The 25,301-nt window shown below is 50.6% G+C and overlaps 1 protein-coding gene across 4 annotated transcripts in view; it reads right to left on the bottom strand.

Moving 5' to 3' along the window:
* The window catches only part of ETS1 (ETS proto-oncogene 1, transcription factor), a 132,970-nt gene that overhangs the window by 37,110 nt on the left and 70,559 nt on the right, over positions 1-25,301 (bottom strand). For all 4 annotated transcript variants that reach the window (XM_006111157.5, XM_089773345.1, XM_006111158.5 and 1 more), the window contains one exon: positions 887-1,006. In XM_006111157.5, the coding sequence (XP_006111219.1) occupies positions 887-1,006 (120 nt within the window). The remainder of the gene's footprint in view (positions 1-886; positions 1,007-25,301) is intronic.

Below are 25,301 nucleotides of genomic sequence, written 5' to 3'. Positions count from 1 at the left end.
CAGCTCCCCTGTATAGACACATCATGTCAGTGAGGACCAAAATCTCAGCAATCCCTACAGCTATACAAACAGGGACAGGTCCCCACAGATTTCCACCTTTGGATTGACACAAATATAACATACAATGGTGGGAAACAACATGAATTTAGCTGTATTCTGTAGGGCTGAGTGTTTCTTTTGTCGGCCGCTGGACAGCCTCTCTCTGCTCCTGACTCGGGTTGGAGACAACATTTCTAACAGCCCATGGGCATCAGTCTTCCATCATGGGTTGCTTATTTTCATTCAAACCACAAGCACCTTGCAGGTTATGCCAAAGGACACCTGACACTTCTCCCTTAGTACCAATGAAAGGAGCTGGATATCTCCATGGGATAGAGGGTTCTTGTGGTGCCTCAAGAGCACGCTAGACCCTGAGCAATAGAGGGGGAGGCAGCGCAAGGGCCAGGAAGGGGCGGGGCCTTAGACAGAAGGGGTGAGGTAACCAACCCTTAGCACCACACAGACTGCACCTCACCTCCTACATGCAGTCCTCAGCATTGCCTGGACAGCAGGACTCTGAAATTGCCATGCCCCAGGACAATAATTCCCTTTTCCCACCCCCCATCAGCAGCCTTGCTCAAGAGGGAACTTGATTAAAGGTGTATTTCTCATTGGGGCCAATGAGAGCAAAGCGCTTCTCAATTTCTGAATGGGACAGAGATCAGAGAGGATCAAGCCACCAAGAAATGGAGGAAGAAGCCAGGGATCACCGTGATGGCAGCAGAGACGGAATGGAAAGGAGACGGAAGTTTGGAGAAGGGGATATTTCAGATGAAGAAATGCCTCTGGTGTATGACCGTTCTGCCTGTAGCACAGGGCTCTGCCCATTAGGCATTACGTGCCCTACCTTTAGGGATTCCCAGCCGCTGTTGCTCTTTTGTGAAACCGCTGAAGGTGGCCTTCAGGGCCTGGGACATCATTTCTTTACTGCTCGGGGTTAGCAAAGGTACGTCTGCACATTCCATGTCTGAAAGAAGCAGAGGAAAAAACAAATAAACCAGACACCAAAGCTCATGACCCACTAAGGCAGAAGACTGGAGTGTTTGGAGCTGGTGGAATTATACCGCCAAAACTGAATCAGAAAAATAAGTGAGCCTAGCAACACAATATGAGCTGAAACCTCTCCCCATCTGCCTCATAAGTTCACCCTCAAATTATCACAGCAATATGCACAGGCTGGAAGAGGTGCTTTCACTGTGTCAACCTGAGGGCATGACACTGTTTCAAGGATGTTCATGGGTAACAAATGCCACCTTGTTAAAACCAATGGACCTGATTCTCTTTTCAGTTTTCTTGGTGTGAATCAGGAATAGCTTCACTGATACCAGAGGGCCATGTGTACACTGCACCCTTTTCCGGAAGAGGGATGCAGATGAGACAAGTCGGAATTGCAAATGAAGCGGGGATTTAAATTTTCCCCGCTTCATTTGTATAAACATGGCTGCCGCTTTTTTCCGGCTCGGGGCTTTGCTGGAAAAAAGTGCCAGTCTAGACGGGGATCTTTCGGAAAATAAAGCCTTTTCTGAAAGGTCCCTTATTCCTCTTAAAATCAGGAATAAGGGATCTTTCGGAAAAGGCTTTATTTTCCAAAAGATCCCCATCTAGACTGGCACTTTTTTCCGGCAAAGCCCCGAGCCGGAAAAAAGCGGCAGCCATGTTTATACAAATGAAGCAGGGAAAATTTAAATCCCCGCTTCATTTGCAATTCCGACTTGTCTCATCTGCATCCCTTTTCCGGAAAAGGGGTGCAGTGTAGACACAGCTGAGGAGTTACACCAGCATAAAAGCATGGAATGATGCCTACCTGCTTTGCAAAGTACTTTGGGATCCGCTGAGGAAAAGTGCTATGCAAAAGCGAGAGTTATTATTATGAAGACAGGGAAAGTCAGACCTTAATATTTGTAAACAGAAAACTACAAATCTATTATCTACCCCAGAATTACACCTTAACATTATTAAAATTGTTCACTGCACGTGATTTTAAAAGGAGCTGTGGAAATCAATGCCCAGTCTCCCATTGATGTCGGTCAGCTTTGGGCAACTCCTTTAGGGCCTGATTCATAGCACATGCCATGGAAGTCAGCAGAAACTGCAGGTTCCCAGAACTGGCCAGAGTAGGATCTAATCTAAGCATTGGTCCTGTAAAGACCTATTCATGTACTGGGAGCATCCTCACAGAAACCAATAGGAGTTTCTATGCACCAGAGTCTTTGTACGATTAAGGTGTTAAAAACAATTGCTGGGGCTTCCCCTGCATTTGTGTCCCAATATATTGGTAATTCATTTGAAAGCTCCTCAGCTCGTATCTCCACCCATGTCTCTTGTTCAGACTCTCATGCACTGTCAGCACAAATGCTTAATGATGCTGCTGCTTTGTATTGCTCCCAGGCAGGAAGAATCAATTTTACTTTTGTTCCTAGTCAATTACACTTCCAGGTTCACAGGCACTATCCCAAAGGTTGCGATGTTTGGGTTGCAAAACTCCACAGCACTTTTTGTTTTACATAAGCTTAATTTATATGAAAATGTAGGGCTTTCTCAAAGTTTATTTTAACCTAACACTCTGGCAAAATTTGACCAAGCACTGTAACAGCTCGACATTGTCATATTTCACACGCCCTCCATTGTGATATGCATTCAGGCCTTGATCCAGCAAAGCGCTTAAGGTGATACTCATTTTTATGCCCACGAAGGGTCCTATAAAATAACCAGATTATTCAGATCCTTAAAAGAAAAGGCATGTGCTTCAGTGCTGTGCTGGATTGGGGCCTTTACGGTGCTCTGTAATGTGACACTGTGTAGCCAAGAGAGAATCTCTCTGGTGTAAATGCAAAGGGGAATCTCTAAGCTGATAAATACAGACACGCTCACTCCAGCTGTCTCATCTGCAGGGTTTTATGTAGCGTAACGTCACTCCACAAAATCTAAGAGCCATCCAGGACTGAGCTATCATTGCTGGCTATTTTACAAACACAGCGCTTCATGGACATCAATCAGTTAAGCTTCACAAGCCCCCTGTGGATCCTGGTAGCATGGAAAAGGGAAAAATATAGTTTGAAGTATTTAGCTAAGTGCCCTAAAAGTTTGTATAATTAGGTGAAAGCTAAAGGGAAAGGAGTATTACTTCCCCTAAATTGGTTTGCCTCATGCCCAGTGCTTGATTCCATACTGTAGATCTTAGGGAAAAAGAAAGTGAGGAGGAGGGGAAAACACAGAGAATCCTGGAAAAGGCTCTTCATAACAAGACGTGGTGTGACGAAAGCCCAGCAGAAACTCTATTCAAAGGAGGAGGCGAACAAAGAGCTGGAAAATCCCAGATTAACTCAGAGTTACATAAGGCACAATCCATACAGTGAAGTAATTGCTGAGTCAGTAATTGAGCAATGCATGGCCACCCCCACTACAGCCAGTGAGGTCAGGCCAGAAACTCTGGCCCTTGGCATCAATCCTTGTGCGAAGGTTGATATGGCAAGAACCACTTGGATTGTTCAGGGTGGTTGCAATAAATACATTATATGTGTGTGTGTGTATTTGTTAAAAAAAACCAACAACCCTGTTCTCCCAATTAGAAATATGACCCTTGACGTGCTTACTTTTCAAACACACTCCTGAAATATAATATTACTGCAAAAGGAAGTCATCATAAAATAATCATCTCCTAGCACTTAACCCTGCTTTAGGGACTGTAAGTCTCAGAGCACTTTATGGAGCTGCATCAGATAGAGTTTACAAAGGGGGAAACTGAGGAACAGAGTGGCGACGTGACTTGCTTAAGGTCAGTGGCAGTCCCAAGAGCTCCTCTGAATGTTTTTGTTTTCTAACTGCAAAAAGGGTTTTCAATAGAAGGGTTTCATCCCCAACAATTCCATCTGCATTGAAAACACTGATTTTTTTTTTAATGAATTCCTGCATGTGGTTGCCTAAAACTAGAAAGTTTAGCTCTCGCTGATATATTTTGCCAGGGAACAGAGATAAATTCCGGACAGTTCTACTGAGGTCATGTCCATATGGGTCTAAGTGGTGCTGTGGACAGAGCTATGTTGGCAGGAGGGCTTCTCTACCCACGCAGCTGCCTCTGCTTGTGGGGTGGGGGATGGATTAATCGCTGGGAAAGCTCTCTCCCATTAGCTTAGAGCAGCTACACTAGGGAGCCCCCAACTGGGCTGATACCCTAATAAATGTGTTAATCTTTAAAGTACCACCAGACTCCTTGTTGGTTTTGCTGTGAGCTCTGTCGTGCAGCCAAAATGTGTGTGGGAACTTCAGCCCCACATCAGCAGCACACTTAACTTCTGGCATGTGCTGAAGTCCCACTGACTTCCAGGGGAATGAAGCATGTGCTAAGTGCTGTGTTGAACCAGGGGCCAGGGAACTCTGCCGACCTGACACCCCTATTCATCCACAGAGCAGAAGCAGCCCAGCAGCAAAGCCAGATTCCAGCTCCATTCCTGATCCAAAGGGCAGAGGGGGTGTTCAGCCTTCATGTCAATTCAGACTTGGGACCCTGTGCAGAGACTGACCAATGGGGGGCCAGCTGTGGAGAAGCGGGTCTGGAATACAGATAGTAAGAACTGTGAGAAAGCTGGAAACTTATTTCACATAGGCCTGTCATCAGCTGGTAGCAACCTCCAATCCTCAAAGAGCAGGCCGGATTTCAACTGGTGACCTGCCCGGTGAAAGGCTCCATGATCATCCCCGCCTGCTGGCCACCCATCTCTGACTTCAATACTAAACATAGAAGTATGGTAACAGAAATAGATCAAGGGGCCACATTATCATATAATTGCACCTACTGTAGCCTCATGCTCAACCCCCTATGGGTATGTCTACACTACCCTCCTAGTTCGAACTAGGAGGGTAATGTATGCATACCGCACTTGCAAATGAAGCCCGGGATTTGAATTTCCCGGGCTTCATTTGCATAAGCGGGGAGCCGCCATTTTTAAATCCCCGCTGGTTCGAACCCCGTGCAGCGCGGCTACACGGGGCTCGAACTAGGTAGTTCGGACTAGGTTCCTATTCCGAACTACCGTTACTCCTTGTGGAACGAGGTGTACCGGTAGTTCGGAATAGGAATCCTAGTCCGAACTACCTAGTTCGAGCCCCGTGTAGCCGCGCTGCACGGGGTTCGAACCAGCGGGGATTTAAAAATGGCGGCTCCCCGCTTATGCAAATGAAGCCCGGGAAATTCAAATCCCGGGCTTCATTTGCAAGTGCGGTATGCCTACATTACCCCGCTAGTTCGAACTAGCGGGGTAGTGTAGACATACCCTATCTCTGCAGGCAGAAACTCATCCACTTCACAAGCATCGTGTTAATCACACATGCAGGAGGGTTTGAATGCAGAAATGGACAAGAACACTAGTTAAAGGGCTCATAATTCAAAGGGTCCCTCTAGTCCTGCCACCCTGTGCTTATGGGGAAACTCTCTGAACTCCATATGACTCCTATTGCAGGTTGAGGGGTGAAACGTTGCCTTTGGGCCTGCAGCCCTGCATAGCGACTGGATCTGCCCATGACTCACAGATTCAGATGCACGGGCCAGAGCAATGATGCAAAATTCAGGTCCCATTCCTGCATTCAGACATGCAGCTTGATCTAAACTAGGGTTGTAAAGGGTTAACATGCTTAACCGGTTTACTGGCGGGGAGCCGTTCCGGCGATGCAGCAGGTTTGGCCTGGCCTGGCCTGGCCGAAGCAGCCCCCGCCCACAGTGTGTGGCATGCCAGGCCTGGCTGGGCTGGAGCTGCCCCCCGCCCATGGGATCATGATTAACTGGTTAACTTTTTAACCAGGATTTTACATCCCTAGCCCCATCGCAAACCAACCAAAACTTCTCCTGTCTCCACCCTTGCACCTTCTGCCTTTTGTCATGGCCTGCAAGATAGGCAGCCAGCTCTAAAAACCCAGGAGCCAGAGAGGCTAAATGAAATCTGGCTCTTGCTTTTTAACTCCCTTCCCAGTGAATCATTCTGACCAGTCATCCGGCCACTCATCTATTGTGAATTACAGATTTCCATGCGTAGAGAGCTTTTAAACGGCTACATATCTCCCCCCCATCCCTACGCCATTCAACATTCAAGGCTTGATTCTCCACTCACTCATGCCATATTGCTGAGAGTGGAGAATCAGGACCTTAGAAAACAATTAACAGATTCAAACGCAGCATTTGGTTATTTCCTTGGGCTTGTTAGAGAAGAGTTGAAAGATTGAGCAGGAATCCCAGATCTCTCTCCTATTCGTCTCCTGTTTTGAGATCATGCTGAGAGAAAATGGATCAATGCACCATTCCCTTCATCATCCAGTTACTTTTTAATGATTCCGTTTCTGTACTCTGTAGTTACAGGGACCACACAGGCATATACTGTCCCCTCCCCTTTAGCAGGCTGGCTACGCAGCAGCTCATCGCTTGCTCTCTCTGTATGGGAACATGAGTCAGGATTAACCTAAGAAAACTTCTCCAGCCTTGTTTCCTACTGAATCACCCACATGAACATGTACAAAGTAGAACACTTCAGGCAATGCTACTGGGAAGGAGAGGGAACATTCAGATGTGCACAATGGTTAAAGTGTGGACATTGTCACCATTTTATTACAGGCAAATTAGCATCTGCAAAGTTGTTTATATGGAGGAGTCCAATTCCCCACCCGCAGTCAGTTTTACAGGATTTCACTATGAACATTTCACACAAAGTCATTTTGGTAAATTTGAGAGCCTGGCTCATAGCCCCGGGTCATTCGAGGAAAAAGTCCCATTTTCAAGCTAAAGAAAGGAAAACAAAAAGTTGCAATATATATCAGGGATTTTTTCATATGGAACTAGATCATTGGAACAAGTACAAACCCTTAGGCTACGTCTACATTGGCATGATCTTGCGCAAATATTCTTTAAGGCAAGAGTTCTTGCGTTAAAATATTTGCGCAAGAGAGCGTCTACACTGGCATGTGCCTTTGCACAAGAGATGTGCTTTTGCGCAAGAGCATCCGTGCCAGTGTAGATGCTCTCTTGCGCAAGAAAGCTCCGATGGCCATTTTAGCCATCAGGCTTTCTTGCGCAATAAATTCATGTTGTCTGTCTACACTGGCCTCTTGTGCAAGAACAGTTGCGCAAGAGGGCTTATTCCTGAGCGGGAGCATCATAGTTCTTGTGCAAGAAGCACTGATTTCACACATTAGAACATCAATGTTCTTGCACAAGAACTCCTCGCCAGTGTAGACAGGCAGCATGTTTTTGCGCTAAAGCGGCTGCTTTGACGCAAGATCGCGCCAATGTAGACACAGCCTCACATTTCCAAATGTGTTGTTTAAAATACATGGCACTAGTTTTGTTGTTGAAGAGGTCACATTAGACTCAAAGGGTATGTCTACACTAGCTCATTAATGGAATGGCAGCTCCTTGTGGAATGAGGTGTAACACTTAATCCAAACTAAGGACTTCTTTCGGATTAACTTTAAACTGCCGCGTGTAGCCGTGGGCAGTTCGTTCGAACTAAGGGGGATTTAAAAATGGCGGCAAGATGGGAACATGCAAATAAAGCCCAGGATATTTAAATCCCAGGCTTCATTTGCAACTCTGGTTGCCTGATTTGCCTACCTAGCTCGAATTAACAAGCTAGTGTAGACATACCTAAAGTGTGTTGTAACACATTCTGTTGTATTTTTCCCATTGGCTCTGTAGCTATGAGTGAAACAAACTCTTTAGTACTTCATACATGAAGGTCCCAATCCTGCGAAATCATCCCTTGGTTTTAAGCTACTTACATTAGACCCATCAATGTCTTTTTTCCCTGTATTTCCCCTGAATGCAGTGCCAGCTTGGTTTTCCTCTTACTGGTACAGATGCAACCCCAGAGTGGTGACTCATGATTTACATCAGGGTATGCAACAGAAAATTCAGACCCTAGAGTTCTGTCTCCCGACAATTTCTGTGCAATATCGCGGTTGTAGATTTGGAGCAGATACCCAGTGGTCTGAACCAAGAAGGACTTCCATAGCAAGGACAGATGTGGCTAAAGTCTGCTGGTTCAATTTTCATTGCCACCTTAAATTTGGTTTCCAAGACCAAACCTGAGCTAAATATTATGTGTTCCTCTATATACCTCCCCTGTCCTCAAGACACACAACAGGACTTAGGAATTATCTAAGGACAGGGGCGTTAAAACAGGTCAAACACATTTGTTTCTCCTAAGCTTCTATTGGAATTTGCAGCATCATTTAAACGCAACAGAAAACAGACTCGAGCTGAGGCCTGCATGGAGGTCAGGAGATTAGGAGTTCTAATCCCCGCACTGATTCACAAAATGGCTTGTTACTAAGTTTTTGTCTGAGCTGGGCCAACATGTGTTGTTTGCAGAGGTGCTGCAAATAATGGACCACCCTTCATTCCTTCCCACCCAGCTCTGCTGTGATGCCTCTAGGAAACTAGATAATTTATAACAGCCAGCTTGTGAAGCATGTCTGGAATTTGGGCACATTGCAAAGATGCATTTGATATGTGTGTGTAGGGCGCCTACCGCAGTGGGCCCTGATCCTGCACAAGGTCCTTTGGACATATATTTAATAAAAGAGGAAGCTGTCAGGCAGCATGTTCAGCTCCTTGTCCACAGTACAACTAACACGGTAGCTACTGTACTGCTGGTGAAATACACAGGATCCTGCTCCTGCTGAAATCAATGGCAAAACTCTCCCTCATGTCTAAGGTGCAGGATCAGCATCCTCATGACAGTAGGTCTTATGGCCTGACTTCCAGAGGCCAACGGGAATTGTGGTTGCTCTGAAAATCAGGCTATTTTCTTCTGTGACTTAGCTGCCCAGTGTGGAAAGTGGGGCTAAGGCAGGTTGAAGCACCTCACATGGGAAAGTCTGGGGATTGATTCACAAGGCCAAAGTTTTCCAGGGTGACAAAGGATGTGGGAGGGAGAACCCAGCTAAGCCTCAAACTCTTTAAATGGGCCAAGCCTACCCCTTCTACCAATCAAATCTCTTTCATGGGCCTCAGGATGGGCTCCCAAAACCTCCAGTCACTGGAAAAACTTGTCCTGCTTCCAAAGCACCTGGAGAGCCTGGGACAAACAGCTCTAGTCATGTCATCAATTATGTGAGCCCATCAAAATCCAAAGGCAGCTTTATTATTACCGATTATTTGCACCTAAGCGACCCGATGAGGGACCGTTGGGCATGGCCCATTCTTTATAACAGTAACACTAGAAACCCCAGTCATGCACTGGGACCCTTTGGCTGGGGTCTGTGCACCCACAAAACAAAAAGACAGAGGGTCTGATTTTTCAGTGCCCATGGAAGCCAAGGGGTGTTAGGCACCTAAATACTTTTGACAAAGGAAGGGCTGGAAAGATGAAGGCAGTGAATGAGCAGAGAGACTGGGTGTCCTGGAGTTCACCTCCCAGCTACACGCACATGCTGAACTGGCTTTGCATTCATAAACTATTTATTCACAGCCCCTTTTTAAAAAAAACAAGAGGTTGCCAATTTACAAACTTTGGGGCTTTTGACCTCAAAATGCAAGTGCCACCACCGAATGCCCAGGCTCCAGCATCTGGTTGCTTAAGCAAAATAAATAACTTTTTTTTTTTTTTAAGAATTAGGCTGCGTAGGGCGGGGAGCAGAATCATTTTTATCCCAAGCTTCCACACAGAGTCAATGCCCTTGAAAACCTCCCATTAGCAGCTCATTTGCTTTCCCATCAAAAGCACCAGTGTGTCCTTGCCCAGACCCCGCTACTTTACACAGTAGCCTGCACATAAATGGATGTCCGGTGGGTCAGAGTGGGGCTGGCTGACCTGGCCGCCCCGTGCCTGCCCCTCCTGTCCTTTCTCTGATGGATGGACGCAGAGGTCAGGAACCCTGCGCGCTGTTGTCCCAGGTAAAAGCAAAATGCCCCCTGCCCCCGCTCCAAGGCCCCAAACGCTCCCGGGCTAATCAAGCAAGATGCCTGGGATTCTGCTGCATGGTTATCATGCAGAAGGCTGAGAGCTCCCTCGGTCAGGGCAATGCCCCTGCTCCACAGGCGCCTGACGCCAAACAGAGGGGTCGGCGGCTGGAAGCTCATGACACCAGGCTGCCCCACAGCAGACGCTGTTTGGTTTGGCTCAGTGGCTCCTCTTGCTTTGACAACAAAGCCGGTCCCTGCCCCAAGGAGCTTAGGGTGCAAAAGGCTGGCAGCAGGAAGGCAGGAGGGGCCGGGAAGCCCCGAGCACAGAGGGGATCGCAGCTTCTGACTCACTTCTTGGGACGCCCCAGAAAGCATTGGCCATGAGGCAGGAACTGGGGAATTTGGCAGTGGGCAGTGACAGAGGGGAGATGTAGAAAGGGGCGGGGCACTGAGACAGGCATCCAACTCACCGCACGAGGAGAGAAAAAGCCAGCTAGGGAGGGCCCCGAGGAACAGATTTGAGGTGGAAGGGAAAGAATGGATTCCCTCTAACTTGAAGGACAAAGCCCCCGAGCTAGCGGCAGCGCTGGTCTATGATATGCAGAAAGCATCTCGAGCACCCTGCGTGCTCCAAAACAGACCGAGGACTTTAGCCCTAGGATGGTCATGAGGAATTTACTCATCCGAGGCTCCTTGGATCACCCCAGCTCTCATAAAGTCCTGCTCCCCTCTTTCCCTGGCTGCCAGATCCCCCCCTTTCCTCCCCGCGACTATTTATGGGAAGATTCTCTCTCCAGCTACCTGCTTTCACCCGGCAGCCAACTGGGAGTCATGCAGGTTTTGTCCCCACAGCTCTCCACACATCCCTGCTGCTCAACCATCCATCCCCTGGCTGGTTCCCCTCATGAGGGATGGGGAGCAGGTCGATCACAGCTAGGAAGCGGGGCGGGGAGGACTGGATCTTGCTACAGGGATATGAGGCCCTCCAAATTCATTGAAAGCAGGGATGGGCTCAGGCCAGGCTCTCCAAAGTGACTGCTGAGGCCACTTTAGTGTGGGTTTCACATAGGCCTTGACCCAGCCATGGCTTCAAGTGGTGAACAAGCAAAGCATTAGCCTTTGTGACCGAGAATAGCTGGGTTCCCACGGGCTCTGGTTGGCGCACACCATGCCTGGACCATTGATATGACCTGGCACTGTGGAAAGCGCCTCTGGGGACCTTTCGCAGAAGCGCAGGTGGGCTCGTGCACGCAACACGCCTGTGAGAAGAGGCCTCCAGATCGAGATCCAGCAATTCACCCACCTCACACTTGCTTCCAATGAGCCATGGCAGGGGAGCAGGAAAACACAAACAAAGGCGAAAAACAAACAAAGGAAAAAAACAAACCTGCCAGATGGCTGGTCTGCTAAATGCTTCCCCAAATTCAGCCTGGCACCTGACAGCCAGCGCTATATTTAATTCACGGTTGCTTGATTTTTCCTCCTCCGTCCCTCCTTGAAGTGTCCAGAAGCCAAGATTCACCCAGAGGAACAGGGTGGAAGGAATCTCGACAGAGGTCAGAGCCCACTACCCAGCCAGGTGCAGAGTTTACAAGTTCACCCATCTCAATGGATGGGGAGAGATCTAGGATCTCCACCCCTCTCAGACAGACATGGGGGGATCCTAGATCTCTCCCCATCCGTTGAGATGCACCAGAGAATGTCCAGGTCTAGATAGGTCCGTCCCTTCTGCCCAGGCCCCGCCCCTTCAGCCTGGGACACCAAGCCACTCCTCCCACAAGGAGGTGCAGCGGTGTGGCCCCAGAGTATGGGAGGGAGGAAGGTGTGTGGCCCCAGAGCACAGGGAGAGCCACACTCTGCCCCCAGTGCGCCTGCAGAAGGCATTCTAGGGGCAGAGTGTGGGCAGGGCCGGGCTGGAGGTCGGGGAAGGCTATGCCTTCCCTTGCCTTGTGGACCCGCCGCCCCGGTGCCCAACCATGTAATCTGGTCACATCCTCCATTGTGCTCTCTTCCTCCTCCTCTGCAACGCCTGCCACCAGAAACTATTTTGCTGTTGCCCTTCTCTAGGGAGCAGTAATGCCAGGACTCCATTTATCTTTGGAGACTGCTTGAAATGATCACAGCTTTATGCAGTGGAGCAGTGCCTCCCAAGTACTGCAACACACCAGCGCAGAGGGATATGGGCAGGGAAGGACTCTGGACCTTCAGACATGAATGATGCTGCTCAGAGGCTTCTGCTAGCAATAAAATGGAAGGACCCCTCCATGCCCTCCCCCACAGAGACCATATGAAACTATGTCTCACCACAGTCCGAGCCTCACACTCATGACACCCAACGTGTCCTGGAACAGCCTGGCCTTTCCTCAGTGCCCTGCTCTGGGAGAGGGAGGGGATGGGAATGCCTGGGCAAATACCCCAGCTGAGCCCCTGTTTGTTTAGGCAAGATCAGGCAAAATTTGTCTGCACTTCTGAACTGTTTTCACAAGCCCGGCCTCTCCCTCCCACACAGGAAGCAGGAGCCAAGCCAGCCTGTTCCAATTAGGGCCCCTTCACGCACCCAGCCCAGAGATCTCCAACCTGGGGGACTGCGGGACGGGAATGAAGCTTGGGCTAGGGTCAGGAGAAAGGAAAAAGGGCAGAGAATGTGGATGGGGAGCAAGGACTGGGACTGAATGGGGACAGGAAGGAGGGTGGATGAGGAATGAGGGTGGGAGAAGAAATGGAGAAGAGTTAGCAGGGCAGAAGAAAGGGGCAGAAAGCCTGCTGAGAAGGAGAGGTGTTTTATCCCTTGGTAGCAATTATTCAGCAACCGTCCTTCCAGGGAAGGAATGAAGAGGACAGACTTGAGCTTTTTCCCTTCAAAACAGGCAGTTTTGGGGGAGGTACGGATGGGGGGGTGGGGTTACAGCTTTTTCCCAAACAGGGAAAAATAAATATTCTGTGTCAGAGATGAAAGCTGGGCTTCAAAAAAAAGGAGCAAGAGCGGAAACTGACACCCCACATTGCTTAGCACTGCAGGAAGAACAACAAAGCTGGCTTTCTTCTGGAGCGCAGCAGCTTTCTTATGGAGATGGCAGGGGGAGGAGAGGGTCTTCCAAAAAAATAAATGAAAGGCTTGAAAAATATCTCCCCCCACTCCAAGGAAAAGATTTGTGCTCCGTTTAGACCTGCTGTGGCCCCATCAGCATCGCTAGCCTCCTAGGGAAAGTTGGGGTCAAAGAGATGTCTGAGCCAGCTGGAATTGGGAGTCGGGGATCCTTTGTTCTATTCCTGTCTCTGCCCAGGGTTGCTGGCATTGGAAGACGTATCGTGCCGCCGTGCCTCTGTGTTGTCATGTGCAAGAGAGAGAGGGCGTTGACATGGCTTAATTCTTGGTAATAAAGTGCTTTGAGATCGTCCAGAAGAGCAACACACTAACTCAACAGTGTGGTCTTATGGTATCACCAGGGCGTCAGTTGTTGCTGGAGCATCTTGCACTCAAAGCTGAGCCCTGGGTCACAGATTTTTCAAACTATTAACACTTCCCTGCGCTCCACGGACAAGCCCAAGCTGTGTGGCAGAAATGCTCAGGCTAATCCTGCCCTGCAGGCCAGAGCCCCAGGCGCATAGAGACACACCTCCAGCCTTGAGTTTCTCCTAGACCAGCCTCCGCCATGTCACATCCTCTCAACCCATGAGCGGAATCGTTAGCGGCTCAAGTGCAGGCCCGTTCTGCATTGCAACAGCGTGTGTGGTGCAGGGCATCCCGGGGGGTGTATTATTAGGGAACATTGAAAAGCATTTAATGGGGATGGAGGGATCATTTGGCTTCTGCTTCCCTTCCCCTCTATTACCGGTCTGCATAGAAATTGGCCAAGAGAAGGGGGTCTCCATACACTCTCGCTGACTGCCAGCATGGGACCAGAACCAACCAGGTCTCCTGATGCCATCAGACCCTCAGTGCACTGCTCTTTTAAAGTGTCCATGCAAAGGCAAGGTCCTCGCAAGATTTCTTGTCCCCTTTAGGATGGAGGTATTAGACTCAGTGTCCTGGAAAATGAGATCCCCTCTTTATCCACAGAGATGCAGTGGTCCCTGGAAGTATGATTCAACCCACGCCTCCAGATACTGCCTTTGGTGGGGTACCTTGGTTTGACCACCACTGATGCAAAGGGACACAATACCAAACATGGCCCTAAGAGGCATCCTCAGTGTGTTGCATTTCCAGACCTGGCAGAATTAAGGGTGTCAGAACAGACTTAAGGGCTTAGAGAAAGGATTTTGAGTAAAGAGACCTCGGGAGTCTATTCCACATCTCTGCTGCAGGCTTGCTGGGTGGCCTTGGGCCAGTCACGTCCCCCTTCTGTGCCTCAGTTTTCCCTTCTGTAAAATGGGGGTGGCAGCTACCTTCAGAAAGGTGCCGTGATTTTAAAAGCCCTGTAGTGGGACAATGAGAGATAAAAACATGAGCCAAAAAGTTTCAAGCAGAATTAGAACTTTCCTCAAGTTTGACAGCATTCTGGACTGGGGGGACGGGACGTTGGAGGGAAGATCATTTACTGTGCAGAGATATTTACTGAGTGTCTTTCATCTCAAATGTTGTGGGGAATGCAGCACATGCAGGAATCACTTTGCCTGCCACCATGGCAATGCAGTCGCCTCTGGGGGTGTGACAGTGTCCAGCAAAAGTAGGCAAACACCCTTCGGAAGTTTAAGGCCTGTCTACTTGCAAACGTGCCCTGGTTTAATTAAAGCAATTTAGTTAACTGCAAAGCCCCTTTGTGGGCATCCTTAAAGTGATTTAGACTAAACAGCACTTTGCCTAAATGAGCCATTTCTAAACTGGAATGGTGCTAGGACGTGGGAGCCCAGGATGTCAGAACCCAGAGTGGAGGGAAAGGAGTCAAATGCCCAACATCCTGCCCCCCCTTAACTTAGGAGTCAGCCCTTCGGAGACAATCATATTTAATGGCTAGAGCTTCATGTCACTTCTGCTGCCTCTCAACCTTCTAGGAGGGAAATTATGAAGCAACAGTGTACGGCGGTGGGAAATCCTCTTTAAAAGTGGGATTAGTTCTTTCTCTTGCAGGTTTGTTTTCCTTAAATCCCTTTTCAGCCGGCATTGCCAGACTTACAAATTCAGTGCTCTTCACAGGGACACGCCTCTCCTGTGATAATTAACTCTAATCCCCATGCAGTGCTTTGCTAACTAGCTCTAATTTGCAGGCACACACTGGAAGATAAACTAAAGGGAGCCCAAGGAGCCTGGAATAGGAACCAGGCTCACAATGAAAGGAGGTCAAGTGAACGCAGTGAGTGGCGCAGAAGAGAACAAAGCTTGGACGAGGGCAGCATGCGTCCAGGGGCCAGGCACAAAGGCTAAGACCCAGACTGGACTGAACCACTGTTCACCAGCAATGGGAAGAAACCGCCAATACAACAGCACTTCCGACTGTTTAAGCAACACAAAGTTAAGTGTTCAGACAACTGCTGACACCTGGCCTTTCTGGAATGGGAGACTCTGGAGGTTTAGTTCTGCCTCCTGGACAGGCTGGGAATGCAGTGGGACCTGGTGTCACTTGCAGGAGATGAAGTTAAACTCTTCCTGGCAAACCCATGTCTGGCTCCCAGCCTTCCACCAAAAAGCTAGTGTGTATTTAGGCTCCTTGCTGGAGGAACTCTGCTGCCCAGCGTGGGAACTGTATTGCATTTCCAATCCACATTACAAGCACCAATCTTTCATGCTAACCTCTAATCTGGGCCCAGTGCAGTGTTACATGGAGCTACAAACACCCCGCCAGCTACATGGACCAAAGCAGTGTTCCCTGTAAACCGAGCACTTAGGTGGCCACCCAGGAGAGGTTCAGGTGCTGCCCAGCTGGTTAGCAGAGCACCCACAGCCAGCAGAACATGTTTCTGCTGGTAGTGCACATCTGCACATGCTTTGGTGCACATAATAAAATGTATTCTGCACTTGGATGGAAAAAAATTAGAAGGACCATTGGACCGAAGGAGTAAGAGAGTTCAGGATGTGCTGCGAGTTCGTGGCTCAGTTCTGCCTCTGAGCCCCTCACCCAAATTCTTCCATAAGTGAAGCTGGACTATCTAAAAACACTAGCAGAATGAGTCCTCCATTTCCACCACTGACCATCTGTCATTTCTGGGGTGTAATTTATTCCTTCTTCCAGCCCCTTGGATCTTGCCCTGGGATTTGGCCCGATTCTATTCCACATTGGGTTTTATTCTGCGCTCCTCACCATCCTGAGTGCCTGCCAGGAGAGCATTCAGCAACATGACTACTCCTCTGCCCAGTGTTTGTTCTCTCAGGGTATGTCTACACTACTCCGCTAGTTCGAACTAGCGGGGTAATGTATGCATACCGCACTTGCTAATGAAGCCCTTCACCCTGCCCCCGCCTTGTGCGAGCAGAGTCCTCGCAGGGCGGAGGAAACTTTGCGCGCTCCTCCCGCCCCCAGGCCAATCAGGGTTTGGGGGCAGGGGAGTGCGTGACATCTCCCGCCCTGCGAGGAGCATGTACCACTTTGAAGAGCTGTGTGCTCCTCGCAGGTCGGGAGGAAGTTTCGCGCACTCCCCGCCCCTAGGCCTTTATTGGCAGCAGGGCCTCTGTGGGCCAAATCAACTCGCTTAGCGGGCCGGATCTGGCCCGGGGAGGCCCTTTTGCCCACCTCTGAGCTAAGGGCATGTGACCTCCACACTTGACTTTCCTTATGACTTCCCCATGCCCTCATCCTGAGGCCCCCATACACTTCCCCTCCCCTCCCCAACCCACATTACCTGGGGCGGGGGGCGGGTACTGCAGCAGGAGGAGTTGCTGGCAGTTCTGCTGCTTTCTTTATGGCCCCTCCCAGCCCCACCCTCTGCCCCACCCTCCACGGAGCTACCTCTCCTCTCCAAACAGCATCTGCCCTGCTGAGGAGAGAGCGGGAGGTTCTGCTTCTTTCAGGAGGGGCAGCAGGAAAAGGTGCAGAACGCTGGCAGCTCCACTCCTGGCCTCCCCCCACCCCCTTTTCCTGTGGGACTCCATGCAGATGAAGCCTGTGGAGGGGTTGGGGGCAGGACAGTGTCAGGTCTGTACACCGTACAGTGAGAACCGTCCCACTGGTACAGCATACTTGCACTGCTGGGCGTTCCTGGACAGTTCCTGAAGGCCAGTTGGAGTCACTGTACGCAACACAGTGCCTACATGATGCTAAATGGACGTAACAGTATTGACTGTGACTGTACACCACGCGGGGAGGTGGGGGTACTAAATCAGCAGAGACACACATTTACGTCAGCTAAAACAATGAGGGGTCCTGCAGCAACTTATAGACTAACACGTATTTGGGCATCAGCTGCTGTGGGCTGGAGCCCACGTTGTCAGACATTAACTCACGTCAGCGGGAGCCAAATTTACATAACTCGGTTGATGCAAGGCAGCTTCTATCAATCTGACTGTAGTGTAGACCAGGTCTAAGGGTGTGACTCCTCCCTAGCACCCAAAGGTGGTTACACAGCAATTTCCAGCCCAGCTACTGAGACTTATCTGCCAATACCAGATCCCTCCTCCCACTGCCCAGCCTGGAATTCCCCAATCCCAGTTTGTCTGAAAACCAAAGTCTTGGAGACACTGCTCTCTCTATGTCTCTCGTGCTCGCGCCTTGCCCCCAGGCTGAGTCAGTGACATGTAATGCCAGACACAGGGCCACATGGCGGAAGAGAGACTTAACTACCCTCAAGCTAGGGTGACGTTCCATGCCAAACATCTCCCCCACACACACTGCAGCGCAGAAAGACAGCCCACATCAGCCATGGGCAACGTAGGCTAGTGAGTGGGCCACATAAATGGCTCTCTTCATGCCAGATTGTCCTGAGCAAGACAGTCTCCTGGGATAGGTACACAGGTGCAGTGAGCAAAACTAATCTAAGATTTGTGGGTTGTGCCGACTGAACCCTAGCAGCGCGTTGGGTACATCTAAACTACATGCCTCCGTCGACGGAGGCATGAAGATTAGACAGATCGGCAGAGGGAAATGAAGCCGCGATTTAAATAATCGCGGCTTCATTTAAATTTAAATGGCTGCCCTGCTCTGCCGATCAGCTGTTTGTCGGCAGAGCGGGGCAGTCTAGACGTTCCCCTGTCGACAGAAAACCCTTTTGTCGACCACCCCGTTATGCCTCGTGGGATGAGGTTTACCAGGGCGGTCGACTAAAGGGTTTTCTGTCGACAGGGGAACGTCTAGACTGACCCGCTCTGCCGACAAACAGCTGATCGGCAGAGCGGGGCAGCCATTTAAATTTAAATGAAGCCGCGATTATTTAAATCGCGGCTTCATTTCCCTCTGCCGATCTGTCTAATCTACATGCCTCCGTCGACGGACGCATGTAGTTTAGACGTACCCTTTGGTTGGATGCAGAGGGAGCGCACGGCTCTCACTGTCAATGTTGTGTGCAATCAGCACGCACCTCACTTCTTGTGCCCTGGCTTTACGTGCTTTAGTAACAACAGTAGGAAAAAACCTACAGACAACAACCAGCGGAATCTGGCAACCCTGAGCGTGAACAACAGCAAGCAAAATGTCTCTTGGGCCACACAGAGAAGCCCCTTGGGCTGCAGGTTGCCCATCACTGGTCCACAGGCTAGCAGCTGAGTGCAAGGCCCTGCACATCTGCGCTCAGAGCTGCTGGTGAATCCTGGGGAGGCTAGCCCTGCTACGGAGCTGGTGTGGAAGCTGGCGGTGCTCAGTGAGCTCAGCTGAGGTTTCAGCACTGATCTCTCGCTGTGCAGAGGTGCTCAGAGCTGCCTGCAGGTTGTCACTGCACTGTCCTGCAAGAGGCAGACTAGCCTGAGGGGAGCAGCTGTCTGCTTAGATGGCGCTCACAGCTTCCAGAGGCAGAAAGCATGTGGCCAGCAGTCCAGCAGGAGTTCTGAGACACAGCAAGCCGGGTCACTTCCCAGGAGTTTGTGTGCTTGGAAAGCCAGGAAGGGGGACCCAGCGCTCACTCCCTACCTGGGCAGTGGCAGCTGCCTGCAGCTTACGCCACCCCCCTTTGGCCTAGCTGCTAATTTGGCAATCTTAAATGGGGGAGGTTGCTCAGAGGGAGTGTGCAAGCTGTAAGGTAGCAAGTCCCCCATGCACCCTGGCAGGCCCTTCACTGTTTCTCTGTTCCGGAGAGAAGGCCACTTTCTCTTCTACACAGCGACTGCAGCGTCTCTTTCTATACCACTTCCCTCTCCTGTAGCTTCACTGCCCCGGTACCCAGGGCGGGTGGATTAAAGACAACCTGGGCATGTCTACAGGAGCTGTAATCCCAGGTGGGATGGCAGTGTACTCAGACCCGTTGTGTTCGCCACTTTCCGGGGTGAGAGGAGGTTTGATGAGAGAGGCCAGAAAGCGTGAAGAGAAGAGCAGTGGCTGTATGCTGCCCTGTTGCAATCACTAGGGTCGTTTCTCATCACCCTGCTCTTTGGCCAGCCCTGCTCAGAGACCTTTCCATCGAATCTGAGCCTAAAATCTATTTCCTCATCAAGAGCATTTTTCCCTTCCAGCACGGTATGTGCACTCCCGAATTTACGATGGCAGGGCAGGCCTCACTTCCTCCCCTCTCCCCCACGCGCTGTTCTCATGCATTGTGGCCCTAGTTGTATGCAATGGGTTTTTTTTTAAGAAATCAGATACGGATGTCGTTTCTTTTAAATCAAACAAATAATTGCAGGGGCTTGGCAAGCCGATCAGATTTGGGAGGTTTGAGTGCAGCTGGTAAATCTCAGGAGGGGTTGTTCAGACCAAATAATATTAGACCAAGAATAATCACTAAAAATACAACTCCACTGAAAAAGTAACCAATCCCTGTAGTCACTGACTAGAGATCACAGGGTCTTAGCTAAGGGAGGTGGGTAATGTATGCAAGGGAAGGCACAGCCCTCCCCAAACTGCCTACACACACCCCTGCCAAAGGCTGGGGGTGCGGATGGCAGCCCCAGCCCTACAGGTGGCCAGGAAGAATTGGGCTGGGGGTGGGCAGGTTTAGCTCCAGAGGTGGGGCAGAGCTGGGGCTTACCTTCCGCAACAGGGCCTTCACCCACTGCCCACGGTCTCAGCCCCTTTTCTCCCCTGCCCTACAATTGGAGTCACTTCTTTGCCCCTTTGGACCTATTCCCAGTGGAGTTTTGCCCCTTCTCTTTCTGGCCCTCGCGCCTCCCCACTTTATGGTTCAGACTTGTGGTAGCATTCGCCCCCATGTCCCCACCAACATTTTAATTGCTAAATGAGGTGCCCCAGATCCCCCCCTTCCTGCCCCACTGGGCAGCCCTCCCTGCACCCCTACATCTAGCAAGCACCAGCCGCCACAGTCTGCATGAGTTGCTGAAAGCCAGGGACATCCCAGAATTCGCAGTAAACTTTAACCACCTCCCCAGCCTGGCTGAAGGTTTTCTTCCCCGCCTGGGAGTTAGGCTGCATTAAAAGGCAGCGACAGGATCAGAAATGCACAGGACAAAAGGGAAGCTGGGGCCTCTCAATCAACAAAGCATCTCCCCTCTACTGTAGCCTGCTGCCCTGAAAGCCCTATTGGCCCAGTACCTGGCAACATGGCCGCCATCCTTCCAGTTGTCATGGCACCAGCAATGCCACCATGGGGTCCCCCTGGTTTGTAGCTCTTCCACAGAGCACAGTGACCACCAGCCCTGCCCAGCAGGGTTCAGACTACTTGAGGCCACAGGCAAAAGGCTAAAGAACGCATCCCTCACCAAAGGCTCTGGAAAGCTGAACTCCAGGGCCTCTTACCACCTGAGCTAACGGAGCTCGCTCCCAGCATCCAGCAAATCCCGCATCCCCCCATGGGCGAGGCTCCAAAGAGCAGCATCTCCGTTCATGCACACAGCAGCAGGGCAGTCAATCCTAGTGCTGGCCCTGGGCCGGCAGGTTGGCAGGAGTCCCCGTTGCAGCCTGTGAGCCAGGCCCCAGGGCCCACGCTCCCTGGCAGCGACAAAGGAGGGAGATTTCTCCGAGGTGGATGAAATACATTTGGAGTCCGTTTGTTGCTGGAGAAAGTTGCTGCATGGGCAGCCTGTGTGTAGCCACAGGTACAGGCCCTCTCACTCCAGCCAGGAGCTGCATGCCTGCTGAGGGAGGATATCTGGGCTGCCCTCTCCATGCCCTGCTGAGGCTGCAGACTAGGGGGTCAGTTGTGGTGGTTCCTCCGCTGTCTAAACCTTTCTGCTGGGAAATGGATGGGGCTCGTCAGCTGAACTGGCTGGCGGCCAGCCCACATTTTACCATCTACTATAATTATTGCTGGCGTGCAGTTAGTGCTGGCAATCGTCCTGTTTCCCTCTCTCTGCGGCTTCTGCAGGGATTCTCAACCTGGAGCCCGGACCCCAAGGCTGGGAGGTGAGGCTGGATCACAAAGAGGCAGCTACATCCTGCTCTCCCCGTATTGGTGAGATGGCTGACGAGGGTGGCGGGATCCTGGCTAACTGGGAGGGGAAGCTACAAAGATGCTGGCTAAGGATGGTCCGGTGGGTCAGGTGCAACCCTGGGGCTTCGGAAAACAGCGTTCAAGTCCCTGCTCTGCAACAGACTTGTGTGAGACGCTTCCCCTCTGTGCCTCCTTCCCCAGCTGCCCAATAGGGATAAGACACTGCTCTGCCTCCTGCTGGGCTGTGAAGCCTTGTTAAACAGCAGCGAAATGCTCCAGAGTGACAGTTACCATGAGCCAGTGGCCCAGAGCAGAGACCGGCATCTCCAGGCACTTTTCCCAGACTAGATTCAGCCTCCCGTCTCTTTTGCAAGAGGATTATTCTTCTCCTCCCGCCCTGTTATTTTTACACAGACAGGGAGTCTACAGCCCAGAGACACATTGGGGAATGTTCCAAGCAGAAATGGCAGAGATCTGACCCCCCCACTCGTCCCCCCAAGTCCTCCCATGCCTGGAAAACCCTCATCACACAACATGGGTTTCCTGTGTCCGCACCATCACCATCCCTTAAAGTCAGTCACAAGGTGCAGCCACCAGGGCAAGACAGCAGGTTGGCCAAGCTGCCACATGCCAACTAGCTGTGACTTCCCACCCAGATATTCCAGAAAAGGTCTTTGCGAGCCCCGATTTTCTATCAGGGACAAAGCAAACTCAGGGAAGAGGAGGAGGGGGAGGTAGCTGTGGAAGGCAGCTAGAGCTGTTCCTTCCCACAGGGCTGTCCTGACAGCCTCGCCTGTCCCGGCCCCAGGGCCAAATGCCAGGAGCAGGGTCCGTTTCATGAATGAATCCAAGTACGGATTAGGTCACTTCCCAGCCTCCTCCTCACTCTCTCAACAAACAGCTGGGAAAAGCAGGGGGCTGGGATGAAATTTTCTTGGATTGGCTTTCAGGCAGCAAGGGGGAGAGGCGGATATATGCGCAGGATGCAGAGCGCAGTATTCACATGCTGTTAAGGAATTCCACCACTCTGCCCCCAAGCCTCCTTCAGCAGAAGCAGAGGGTAAAAGGGCTTGTGACCACCTCAGCCAAGCAGCTCTTAGGGGAGACGTACCTGGGGAGAAGGGGCAGGAACAGTGTCTTTTGGCTGCTTAGGATCTGGGGGTCCTTGCCAAAAGGACCCAGGGAGTTCTCAGTGGATTGTAACCACCTGGCAAAGTCCACCTGTGGCCTGACTGGATAGCTCAGGTGATCAGCCATGGGCAATGGGTCCTGTCCATGCTAGCTCACCATGTGAAATCAGGTCTGTAGTAGCTGAAGGTTCTCACCACTTCATGGTTTATGTGAGATGGGGAGCTTGAGGGGCTGCAGTCCAGGTCTCCCTGGCATGTAGCCTATTTGCAACTCCTAGCAACGAATATCTCCAATGGCCGGTGATGAGACATTACATGGGCAGGGCTCTGAATTACGACAGAGAATTCTTTCCCAGCTCTCTCCCTGGTATATCTCATCCCCATGCACAGGGTCTAACTGATGAGCATCTGTGGAGTCAGGAAGGAACTTTCCTCCAGCTCAGAGTGGCAGAGACCTGGGGAGGGGGAAGAGGTGCCTTCTTCTGTACCATGAAGCCCGGCTCACTTGCAGGTTTGTACACGGGGTTCCTAGGGGGCCCTGCTGCTACAAATAACACATGAGAAGAGACAGTATTTCAAAGCTCCAAGGCTCTCCATATGGTGCCTTTCACTATCCCTGGAACACAGAAAGAGATTTGCAGCCACCCTTCCTCCTAGTCAGTCAGCACAACTTCTGGCAAAGATCTTGGTCAAGGGACAGCTCCAAAGCCCTTGGAAGTCAATGAAAGGGTCTGTCTTTGCCAGGTCAAGGCAGGCTGTGCGTTGCAGGTCTCATGATCAGGCTTTGCCTCTTACGGCATCCATCTATCTGGTTTCTCTCCCATTAGTTAAACCTGCAATGAGCAAATAAATAGCCCTGGCCTCACTGGAGCCAACTGGAAGTTTGTTACTGGGTTGACAATCTGCTCAGGAGCGACTGTGGGGAAAGAGGGGGGAAGACAGTAGGGGGGAACCAACAAGAAACTCTGGAGAGGGTAGAGGCAGAGAGCCGGGGAGAGGAAGAAACTGAACCGAAAGGCAGTGTGGCAGAGGGGGAAAGAGAAAGGGACAGGGAAACACACACAGCACACTGGGCCAGTCTGGCTTACCAGAGCTCTGAGACAGTCTCTGAAAAAGACAGTCCCTGGAGCTAGAGAAAAGAGGAATCTAAAAGGCGACTCCATCTCCGGGTGAGGAAAAGGGCTAAAAATCACAGTGCCAAAAGGGATAAAGGACCAAAAACAAAATCCAAATGTAAACTCTGGGCAGGGCTCCTAACCCCGAATCCTGGGTCAGGCTTCTGGCTCCAGGCCCGAGTGCCCGGGTCTCTGAGTACCTCTCAGTCTTCCCAAGCAAGAAGCAGCCAGCAGCTCCCACAGCTTGGCTCAGCTCCGGACGCCAGAGGTTGGGAAATCGTGAATCTTGACAGGGCTCTGACGAAAGCAGTAGCACAAAGCACTCCGTGACCGTAAGGGGATCTTTTTGGGACAAACGCTTCCGAGACAAGTCATGAGATAGTTTCTTCCCTGGAATTTGCTCCGGCGGCTCCCATTGGCCAGGCGCGGCTGACTCAAGAGACTGCCTGGCTCGGCCCTCCAGATGAGTAAATAAATTGACATGAGGCGTGGGGGAGAGTTCCACATCAATGGCAAGAGGAGATGAAAGAGGGGAACCAGTGGGAGCGTGTATCTATGACTCCTCGTGCCTTGTGCACTCAGTCAGATGGGGATCTGGCCCGGACTTGGCAACACGCTCGCTCGCTGCTGCTTTGTAATACACTGAATTAGTCACTGGATTAGTGAGCACATTTACACACGCTCGCACCCAGCTGTTTCAAGACACACTATCTCCCCCCCCCCCCCCCGCCTTTCAGCTTTTTCTCCCCCTGAACTTTAGCCAGAGGCCAGATCCTGGCTTTAGATCAGCAATTGCTCTTCTCAGCCGGCAGACTCCACAGGCTAGAAGCAGCCCTTGATTACAGACTGGAGAAGCAGAACAGCTCACACTTCTCAACCCCCTCCAACCAGGGTGGATCCAGGGAATGGATCTGAATAGGAGACTAGGACCTCCCTGCCCTCACTCGTTTCTCAGTCTCTCCTGATCACACTGGCTAGATCACACCAAAGCACTGCGAGGTCGTTCTGTGCCATAGGATCCACATAGCCCCCATACGACAGCATCCAGTATGGGAACAAGAAGGGACAGCCATCCAACTTGAAGGCAAAACTCACACATTCACAGCTTCACATCTGAAGCTGCTTAGAGGGATGGAAAATAGCACCAGTGAGTAAGAGCCCTGCCATGCCACAGCTACCGTGACAGCTCCAAAACCTCACTGCTTACGTAGGAAGCTGAAGCTTTCCTGGTATGACTACGAACACATGGACCACAATGCTAAGGTACCCAGGTAACAAGAACAGGATGAACTGTTGTGACACTAGTTCATCCCTCTGTATCTAACTTTAGAGATGAGACATACCCAGATGAGAGGGTCTATCTTACTCCAGAAAAGAGAAATGTAAGTCTAAGCACAGGTATAGGAGCCAGGTCTGGGATGGGGTTTTAACTTCCAGAAACAGTGCTCAAACCAAGAATAATTCTACTGTTTTATCTCCCGCAATTGTTTTGAGAACTCGGCAGTTGATGCTCATATGGTGCTTTCGAGACAAAGCGCTGAGTGTTCTTGTTACAATTGTTTGGAATGTCACAATCATTTCCTTTTCCTTTCACAATTTCTCATTAACATGTTCTGGCTTTTCCTTGAAAAAACAATAGCAAGAAATCAGAAAGCTGGTTTTTCTAATGATTTTCAGTTTGGGATAAAAAAAAATAATTTTTGAAAACCAACTCCCAAAACTTTATTC

This window comes from Pelodiscus sinensis, chromosome 25, assembly GCF_052426305.1.
Source record: "Pelodiscus sinensis isolate ZL-2025 chromosome 25, ASM5242630v1, whole genome shotgun sequence".
Classification (NCBI taxonomy): domain Eukaryota; kingdom Metazoa; phylum Chordata; order Testudines; family Trionychidae; genus Pelodiscus; species Pelodiscus sinensis.
The sequence above is the reverse complement of the archived record's forward strand: the minus strand, read 5'-3'. Positions and strand labels throughout refer to the sequence as shown.